The sequence below is a fragment of the Blastomyces dermatitidis genome (genome assembly GCF_000003525.1).
Source record: "Blastomyces dermatitidis ER-3 genomic scaffold supercont1.6, whole genome shotgun sequence".
Lineage (NCBI taxonomy): Eukaryota > Fungi > Ascomycota > Eurotiomycetes > Onygenales > Ajellomycetaceae > Blastomyces > Blastomyces dermatitidis.
This window is the reverse complement of record NW_025544779.1, coordinates 4,080,289-4,091,160: the sequence shown is the minus strand read 5'-3', so window position 1 is coordinate 4,091,160 and position 10,872 is coordinate 4,080,289. Positions and strand designations below refer to the sequence as shown.

Here is a 10,872-nt window from a genome sequence, read left to right as displayed (position 1 = left end):
ACAGAGGGGGGGATCTTTTCAACAAATCCTGCCACTACTGTTAGCTTTGCCCCTAAAAACACATCACTTTTGCAGGGAATTCCATACATAGGACAGAATATGATGGGAGATCTGCAAGTCACTTGTTAACTACATTTTCCACATCTCAAATCAATATATAAGGAACCCACTTACCACGCGTTTGGTTTGGATGAAGATGAGAAAAGGAAGACCTACACAGTCAGCAGAAAAACTCACCTATTTCTTTATACCACACGCAGCACACACACTGTCAATCAGTTGACAACTGTTACTATACAACAAAGATAACTCTTAATCCAGTAATCTTGAGGGCATCAGGACTATGCTCTTAAAGGGGAGGGCATTGTCACGCCCCCGGCCGCGCCAAGGCCCCGCTGCGGTTCCACACAGCCCATCACTTCCATGTGGATGATTCCATTCATCCCGCAGGCCATCCGAACCAGTTTCCAACCACCCTATGACATCATTCAGATATATCATAGGAAGATCCAATTGATGAATATGAGAACCCCGCTTCTATATGAGGTCAGCAGATTACTCTTCCTTGGTAATGAGACGCCGCTGAGGTATCGCTCCGGCTATTCTCACTCATGGAATGGGAGGAGGGTATCCGCCCATTGTCTATATAGAATAGCTAGATGCTGGCTCCTCATCAAAGGAGCCAGTGATTCGTTTTTCTTCTACTGAAATATATACAAGAGTTACTGCGTGCCTCATACAATCTTCTTAGTATACTAAGTACCATATCTGTGATATCCTCGCAATAACCCTGTAGCCTACGAGCTCGCTATTCAAGCAAGATAGTCAAGCCCACCCATACAGCTTCCCAAACAACTACCCCTATGTGACGCCGCCGACTAGCCACCGCTTCGGTTCCGTCACGTTACAGATCTTCTGTTTCTATTGAAGCCAAATCTCTTTTTACTATACCTCAAGATTCCCTGAGTTCTGCAGCTCTATGGAACGCCATAGCAGCATCCTTTTCAGAACAGGTGGAAATCCGCAGAGCCCGCCTGTCCAAGGAATTCAATGATATCAGTGCGACTGCCTATATGATAACCATGATAACCCACGATAACCAGGCCACCGAGTGCCTATATGATAACCATGATAACCCACGATAACCAGGCCACCGACTGCCTATATGATAACCATGATAACAATAACAATAAAATGACAAAAATATGAGAAATGAGACCCCACAGTGTTCGGATGACTGAGGGAGCAATACAGATACAGAAAGAATGGATTTGAGCATTTTTTCTTACATATTCGCGTGTATTTGCATGTATGGAGCTAGTTCTTATGAGAAAACTAGACTCCACTTTGTGTAATTAATTATTATTGCAGATTTGAATGATTTGGGCGCTTTTGTGGCTGCGTGGGCTAGATGGCCGGCGCAGAATGGGGGGGTGTTGGAGGTTCTCCACTGGCCCTCACCCACGTGACCCACACATATATCCATGGATTAGTTGCCGCTAGCACTAGAATAATCAACCAAGTCCAACCTCTTCTACATTGTGCGAGGTCAGGGTCATGATTCTGTAACAAGGTCAAGTGGCGCACTTAGCGAGGTCAAGTTTTCTGTATACACCCAACATTTTCTGTATACACGACACCGCCTGATGACTCAACAAGGAAATGCTGAGGTAATACGGCTCTTCTCCTCATCTGTGTCGGCGGTGTTAGCTCTCCAACGCACTGTCCGCGATCCTTATTCATTTCTTGCAGCAACATGGCACCTGTATTTTCCCAGCATCGCCATCAGTCATCGCTTGAGGGCATCATCAACTTTTCCGGCCCTCAACCCTTCGCAGCGGATCAGCGCGCCCGGGCTCAGCGCAGATTCTACAGTATTATAAACCATTTTGATATAACAGATAACAGTAGAAGGGTTGGATACAGGCGCCCTCTACTCGTCCGCTATACCTATGAATATTCGCGTTCTGAGTTATCGCAAGATATCTTTCTACGTGCCTTCTTCGAATTTATGAAGGTAGATGTCGCTGGCGAGGAAGATATTGACTTTGATGATGAGGGACTGGAGAATCAGTTGGGCAAGAACTTGATCACCTTCGCAGACTTCCTACTAGATAATTTCTTTCTGCCACGTCTGGTCCCTATCCGCCGCCCTGTTAATCCCTCCGATTCTGCTAACCTTTTTATAGTCAAAGCTTCCGGCCAGCACACTCCGCAGCCCTCTCCTGCACACCTTTCCGCAATCCAAAGAGCACAAGGAGGAATGCATGAATTTACTGGGACGCCAGACCGAATATCAGTCCTTCGGGGTTCTTGCCTCATCCGTGACCGCCATCGTTGCGTGATCTCTCGCAAGTTCGATCAGCGAGAAGCAATAGTTCGTCTGACACAACATGGCCATGCTGCTCAAGATGACGAAGGGAATCCGCTCCAGGGACAGTTATCTATGATTTTAGAAGTGGCCCATATACTTCCACATTCCCTGACACAGGCAAATGCAGATTCTCAATTGGTGAGCCCCCTTGTCAAAGATAATCTTTCCTTTGACTAAATGACATGATTAGGATGATTCCAAAAAAGCCGCACTCATGATCCTTAACATGTTTGACTGTGATGTTTCACACTTAATTGATGGTGTCAATATTGACCGGCCGTTTAATGCTATGAGTCTTACCCGTGATCTCCATACCCATTTCGGCAACTTTACTGTTTTCTTTGAAGCTGTTCCTGACCAGGAGCACACCTACCGAATTGATACGTTCCTTCCTCCAGGAATCTTACCAGATATCCCTGTTACTCGCATACTCTATCTTATAAACGACCGATCAATAGAACCCCCTTCACCCCGGCTCCTTGCCCTACACCACGCCATTGCTCGTATTCTTCACCTTTCTGGGGCGGGAGAATATATCGATAATATTCTCCGGGATATGGAGGAGACGGGTATACAGGAGGATGGGTCCACAGAACTCGGCCGTATGGTGAATTTGACATTGGGTGGTTGGCTAGATAGCGTGGTTGATTCCTATGCCTAGCCCTTGTGCTATCCCTAAGGAACAGGATTATCCAAAGTCACATCAGATCAAAGGGATATTGAGTGATTAGCTCTGCCCGAACGGCGCGTTCTTCCGCCTTTCGCTTGCCCCCCTCTGCCTTTTGGCGCGCACGTTGCTCTTCCTGTAGTAAGCGTCGAAGGTCTTCGATACTTTTCGATCGCTCCATGTTAGTCTGTCGATTCGACTCATTCCTCGACATCGAAAGGGCGCACCTCCTGCACCTTCTGCTTCCCCTGCTCTACCTTTCGGCGCGCCCGTTTTAGGTAAGCGTTGAAAGTCTTTGATATTTGTTCTTTTGTCATCGGTTCAACTGATTCCTCGACATCAAAAAGAGATTAAGGTAGCATCTCGTCCCAGAGAAGGAAGATGAAGGCGGAAAAGCAGCGCATTTTTGTATCCAAATCATGGGACAAGGTGAGATGGCTTGGCACGGGGCGACAAGATGCAGGGAGGCGTCCAGGGCTCATGCAGCTTGTCGCCCCATAAGAAGCAATTATGGTACCAAGTCTAGCATGTCGGTTAACCTTTATGGCAGGGAATATAAAGGCGCGCTTGCTCCCACCGAAGATGCAAACACCTGCGTGACCCCTTTACACCAGCCGCTATTACGGATTGTTTCGGGCCCCCATACACAATCGTTCTTTTACCTGTGCGCACATTCCCTGACATCTTTGACAGATGGCTTCGTCTGCCAACAGATGGGTGGTGCTACCTCCGGGAGACCGACACAGCCCGCCGTACAGCTCGCGGTACAGCACCTCCATTCCACCTTATATGCCATCTGAAGGCAATCCTCAACAGGCGACGAACAGCATGGCCTACAGTGGGGTCTTCAGCGTACAAGGCTGTAGTTATCCTCCTAATACAATACAATCTACTCCGGGAGTTTCCGATAGTTTCCTAGTACCCCCGCATGCAATGCGACCGTTTGCCCATTCGCATGGGCAGTCTATCCCAGACGCTCCCAGCGCCTCCGCCACCATCAATGGTATTGACGGTGCCTACTCTTCTAGCGCCTCCACTGAGAAGAAAGCTCCACGCGCAAAGCTGGTGGGATTTGGCTTCACTTGAGACCTCAGCCCGACGATTTAGCTAATTATTTATAGGCATGTGATTATTGTCGGACTAGAAAAGTAAGATGTGATGGGACGCGGCCTTGTGCTTTCTGCACAGAGAAGAAGGTTGATTGTGTTTACACACGTTCACTTCCTCCCAGCCTGTGAGCCAATCGTAACTGTCGCTCTTTCTGGAGGCAATAGCTAATTGTTGGTGTTGGGGAATTCCAGAGGAGTCCAGGAAGCACTTAACGAAATTCGCCAGCAGATTGATGGTTGCCCGGGAGACGCTTCCGGGACCCTAAACAAAGGCCTAGAGGCTTCAGGATACAAAAATTGATGGCCTTTGTCCAACCAAGGGTCTATAAGTTCTGGTTTGTCTGGGAGGGCTCTGGTCTATGCGGTGCGCCCCCTCCTTAATCACAGATAATGAATCACCGGTGTAGCCTCGAAACTAATATAAAAGCTCGAAGGAAAACCATTGAATGGTTGACAGCTTGGATTGAGATGCGAACTGTAATTAACCAATAAAAAAATACTTTTGCTTTTGTCGCGGGGACATTATTAGTAGGAATGTTACAGCTTGCGCCAGGTAGTCAATGTGATGTGAAGTAGACTGGCCGGCGGGACCATGAATTTCATGTTTGATCTCATTTGGTCTGGTCTCATACATTTCTTGGCGTGAATTCTGCTGAGACTAATTATTAAAAAAACATGCAAAGTAACTATTCATCAGATCTCAAAATGAGATTATAACTTAGAAAAAATGAGAAAGTAATCTTATTTAATCTCATTTAGTTTCATTCTTAATATAAAGTTACTATTTTTAGACATTTTAAGATTTTTTTTAAACTATTTTTAATTTTTTAAAAAGTAACACTTTTTAATAATACTTAAATGAGATTTAAAGTTATTTAATTATTATTATTATTATTTTTCTTTAATTATAGATATATACAGTCAGAGACTATAATATCTATTTAAGAACTTTGAATTCTCAGAGTTTTTTCTATATCTATAAAGTCAATTATTATACATTTATCAATTTCAGATATGTAAAATCAGAAAATTTCAGCTCAGAATATAAAAACTGTTTATAAATTACAGTATTTTAACATCTTCTGATACTTTCAAATTATTTGATAATATTATAATAAAAGAAAAGAGAATATAATCTTAAAGATAAATATATTAAATAAATAGATAGAAAAGAATAGAAAGAAAAAGATAAAGTAAAGAGAGACTATAATAAAATAAATTATTAAAAGATAATATATAGCTGTTTTAACAGATTATATCTGATTAATTTTCTTCTCTTTATATTCAGATATTTCTGAATTTAGTTATTTTCTTATAGCTGCTTAAGTTTCTGATAGAAAGTGTATTAAGTATTTAATTTCTATCTCAGTTGAAAATAAGAATCTGTAGTAAGCTGCGTCTAATTAATTATATAGACTATTTTATTACACTTTACAGATTTCTACTAAGACTTTGATTCTCAGTTCTCAATTCTCTGCTAAAAGCTCTGATTCTCAGTTACTAATTCTTAACTGAAAACTCATGAAATTTCTATTCTTTCACTCTGAAGCTTCACTATGTACATGTATAAATATTCACTTTAATTATTAATTTCTATACTTTCTCTTTCTTTTTCTTTTCTAATGTTTTTCACTTTATAATATAAGATCTACATATTATACTGATCTATTTAGTATAGACTTCTTACACTTGAAAAATATTTATTATCTTCTTATTGAAAATGATTACTTATTAAGAAGATATCTGAACATATAACAATGTATAAGAAATAGAAAAATAATTAATCAGTTAAGTAGATATTAAGTTCTTAGATAGAAGCTTACTTATCAGTCACTCTGACTCTGTAATAAGATCTTATAAAGAGAATAAGATCTTATAAAGAGAATATCAGTGAAAGATCTGAGAGTTCTGACACTTTAAATATATAAGATATTTATATAATTAGACTTCTTCAGATTTCACAGATATTATATATCTGATAAACAATATAATTATGTCTAATAATAACATAAAAGAACTCTTAAATGTGAGTATAAATGTAATATTACAGTGACTCTAAGTAATGTTGAAATTACAATAATAATAAATAGCTGATATACATACAAATTAATAATATTAATATGAGAAAATTTAACAATTAATTTAACAATGTGGCGGGCTGCGCCCGATCAATCATATAGACTATTTCATTACACTTCATAGATTCTTTCATTTCCAATCGCTGATCCGCAGCTGCTATGAATGCGCGTAGCATACACTCCGATTCTCAGTCATTTTCAATCATCAATTCTCAGCTGCTACAAACACGTGTAGTGTACACTTCAATTCTCAGCCATTTTCAATCATCAATTCTCAGCTGCTATAAACACGTGTATATTCTTCTGCTCTGAAGCTTCACCATGTACATCATCATATACACATATAAATATTCATCTTAATCACTGATTCTTGCACTTTCTCTTTCTTTTCTTCTCTAACATTTTTATCTTTGTTATATAAGATCTATCAATATTATATCAATCTATTCAGCATAGGCCTCTTACACTATAAAAATGTTCATTGTCTTCTTATTAGAAAATGATTATTCATGCATTGTCTTCTCATTAGAAATGATTATTTATTGAGAGATATTTAAATGCATAATAACATGTAAGAAATAGAGAAATAGTTAAACAGTTAAGCAGACACTGAGTTCTCAGATAGAAGCTTGCTTATCAGTTACTCTGACTCTGTAATAAGATCTTATAAAGAGAATAAGATTTTATAAGAGAATATCAGTGAAAGATCTGAGATTTCTGAAATTCAGATGTATAAGAATATGATTACACTTCTTCAGATTTCACAGATATTATATATCTGATAATCAATATAACTATGTCTAATAATAATATGAAACTCTTAAATGTAAGTATAGATGTAATACTACAGTGACTCTGAGCAATGTTGAAACTATAATAACAACAAATAGCTGATATACATGCAACTCAACAATGTTAATATAAAGAGATTTAATAATTATTACAATAAGAAACTCATGCAATTTCAACATCTACAGAATTGAATACAAAAGTGCTGAAAGAATGCTTAGATACTTCTGTATATTTCAATACTTCTGATCTCACTCTCTACTCATTATAAAGAATGAAAATGCTCATGAAACTGAATATAGATGAAGATTTTATCAGTTCATTAATTAATCAAGATTGATATATCAATGAATGATTGAAAGATCATATGAAACAGAAGTTTCATTCATGAATGAAAGTATGTGAATCAGTGTTATAAATATCTGATAATATTATGAGATATCTTGATATTCTGTTCTGAGATACTGCTATATAACAGAAAGTATTAGATTAATTACAGAGTGTCTGACAGAGAAACACTTCTCTTATAACATTCATTCCTGACTTCAATATCAAGATTCTAGAAGCAGGAGATGAGTCTTGGAAGAATTGAATAAAAATTAGCATGCTCAAGAAGACATTGACTTTCAAACTCTTACAGACTCTTATAAGTGCAGACAAAGACTTAACTTATAAAGACTTCTGCACACAGCTCTGAACATTGAATGATCATCTTACTAAGCTCAAGAGTATACAGAACAGTGACAGAAGATATTACACTTTAGTCACTTATACATCTGTACTGAAGAATAATGATGCAGAGGTCATGAACTGAATAGATTCAAATGTCTATATATAAGCAAGAGTTTCTGCTGTTCAAACAGGCTTCTGAGTCTCTGAGATCACTTCTGAAGAAGTCACTGATTGATGTCAATGTGAAGTGTGTATCAACTATAACTGATCAGAACACATTGCTTTCAACTGCTGATCAATCTATATATCTTCATACTTGAGAGAAAGATCAGTGTCTTCTCATTTAAAAAATAAATCAGTGTCTGTTCACATCAATCATGTTACATTAGAGAAAGATTCAGAGAATAACTATAAGAATGTCTCAGTGAAACAGAGAAAAGATTAGCTTCTGTTCAAATTTATAAACAGAAGCTTGAAGAGATCAGATAACAGCAATTTGAAGAGAAGATAACAATGAATATGATTCTTGTATCTACTGTGATTGATAATATGTATAATATGAAAGTCATGATAGACAGCAGTCTATGCCACTATGCAATGATAATATCTTCAGTTGTAAGACATCATAACTTTCAGTGTATCTCTTTATTAAAACTCTGATCTCTCACAGAATTTAATAATCTGAAAGATGTTTATACCTGTTATATAATGAAGCTGATCATAGATGTGAAAGAACATCAATATGAGAATGTCTATACATATGAAGTTGATAATCTTGATTACAATCTTATGTTAGAACTTGTCTAACTATCTGAACAAGGCATCTTGTTGAACACTTAAAACAGAAGCTTGATATTCTCTAACAATGATAGAGTTCATGAAGATAACATTTACAAGATCATGAATCAAACACAGATCTCTGTCAATATGTATAAAATACTCTGAAAAAGAAGTCATTATCAAAATCACTGATAGAGTCACTGATAAGTTTGCTGATAGCAGAATCATATATCAATCTATTCTACTAGTCTGACTGATATCAAAAAGACTCTAGAAAAGTTATTCTGTATTATAAGAACAGATTCTTGTATGAAACTCTCTTAATAATATCATGAATATCTAGATATCTTCTGATAAGATAATATTATTAATATACTTCTCTTATAAGGTTCTGAAGTGAATCACAGTATCAAGTTAGAAAAAAAGAATGATAAGAACTCTGAACTGCTATAAGACTCTCTTTATAATATATTATGAGATAAACTCCTTCTTCTTTGAAAGACACTTAATAATCTATTAAATATAGAATTTATATGTGTTAGCAACTCTTCTACTACAGCCTCTATTCTCTTTGCAAAGAAATCAGGTGAAGAACTCTGATTCTGTGTGAACTACTGAGATCTGAACAGATTGACAAAGAAAGATTGATATTTCTTATCTCTTATCAATGAAACTCTAGCACAGATTAAATAAGCTTAATAATTTATAAAACTAGATATTATCATCATGTTTCATAAGATTTGTATCACTGAAGAAGATGAATAACTTACAGTATTCTGAACATATTATAATCTCTTTGAATGAATAGTCACACTCTTTGAACTGACTAACACTCTCAGTACATTTCAGAAGTATATTAACTAAGTACTCTGAGATTTTCTTAATAAGTTTGTATCTGTATATCTAGATGACATTCTCATCTTCACTGATGAATTCAGAAAAGAATATTAAGAATATATACAGAAGATATTACAATGATCATAAGAGACAGAACTATCAATAGATATTGATAAGTGTGATTTTAAAGTCAAGAGTATAAAATATCTAGACTTTATCATAGAAGCTGATAAGAGAATTTAAATGAATTCTGAGAAAGTCTCTACTATTCTTAAGTAAGAGACTTTATATACTGTGAAAGATGTATAAAGCTTCATTGAATTTACTAACTTCTATCAGTGATTTATATGAAACTTCTCAGATATTATGAGATTACTTACAGAATTTACTAAGAAAGACTCAGTATTTCAATAATCAGTGAATACTGAAGCTGTATTTATACAGATAAAGAAGATGTTCATTAATATCTCTCTGCTGATAATATTTAATTCTGATTATAAGATAGTTGTTGAAGATGATTTCTCTGACTATATCACAGAAGAAGCTATATTATAATATAATAATAAACATATCTTATAATTATACATTTTCATATCTAAGAAACTGAGTTCTGCTGAATACAACTATGAGATCTATGATAAGAAACTTCTTATAATTATATACTGTCTAGAAGAATGAGACTCTGATCTCTGAAGTATCTCTGAATTTGAGATAATCACAGATTATAAGAATCTCAAGTACTTTACAACTACTTTTAAACTCACTGAATAGTAGATGTGATAGTCTAAGTTCTTAAGCTGCTTTCATTTTACAATACACTATCATTCTGACAGTCAGAGCTTGATGACAGATGTTCTCTTATAATGAGAGTAAGATATGTTATCTAATGTAACAGATACTCACTGAATGAACTGAGAGCACTGACTCTTAAATCTGAAGATACTAGTTAATCAAGATAGAACAGCTCATGACACTATATATACTTCTCTGATTAGAACTGTCACTGATATCTCAACTTCTTCTGAATCTATATTAGATGAACTATGACATACAGTAGCTCAAACTGATGAACTTCTTCAAGTACTCACTGAAGCAGTATGATAAGAAGCATTCTGATTTCTTCTAGAACTATATATAAGAACTGACATCTCAGAATGTTTAATTGATAATAATAACACTCAACAATTTCATAAATGATGCTGGATTCTTCACTTCAAATTCTTACACACTCAGATAATGTAAGAGATGCATGACTCTTATATAATTAGCTATTCAGATTGTGAATAACTGTATTGAATAATCTCTCAAGAGTTCTACTGATCTGAGATATTAAACAGCATCAGACATTTTATCTGAAACTGTAACTATTATTTCTCTATTATCTTATAAAAGAACTGTAGAAAAGATCTGCTGAAACTACTCAATATCTCTAATAGAATCTGATAAGATATGATAATTAACTTTACTGTTAATCTCTCTGAGAGTAAGAATTATAGAAATATTCTGATCATTGTGAATTAATTGAGTAAGAATATAAGATTAAAATCGTGTAATAAGATGAATACT

General features: G+C 36.2%; 2 protein-coding genes across 3 annotated transcripts; both read left to right on the top strand.

Annotated features, from left to right (window-relative positions):
• BDCG_17291 lies at window positions 1-3,035 on the top strand (the record flags this gene model as incomplete). 2 transcript variants are annotated; one of them, XM_045426433.1, is made up of 3 exons in its annotated part: window positions 566-2,132; window positions 2,190-2,512; window positions 2,565-3,035. In XM_045426433.1, exons 1-3 carry the CDS (start codon window positions 1,757-1,759, stop codon window positions 3,033-3,035), a joined length of 1,170 nt encoding a protein of 389 aa, XP_045281648.1. In that variant the 5' UTR covers window positions 566-1,756. The 2 variants fall into 2 exon arrangements, with proteins under 2 accessions (XP_045281649.1, XP_045281648.1); XM_045426432.1 differs by having other exon boundaries at window positions 1-2,512.
• Window positions 3,036-3,734: 699 nt separating this feature from the next.
• BDCG_06363 (uncharacterized protein) lies at window positions 3,735-4,366 on the top strand (the record flags this gene model as incomplete). Its single annotated transcript, XM_045422096.1, has 2 exons — window positions 3,735-4,189; window positions 4,343-4,366. The coding sequence occupies one exon, from the start codon at window positions 3,735-3,737 to the stop codon at window positions 4,125-4,127; it is 393 nt and encodes a 130-aa protein (XP_045277815.1). The 3' UTR covers window positions 4,128-4,189; window positions 4,343-4,366.
• Between the last annotated feature and the right edge of the window lie 6,506 nt (window positions 4,367-10,872).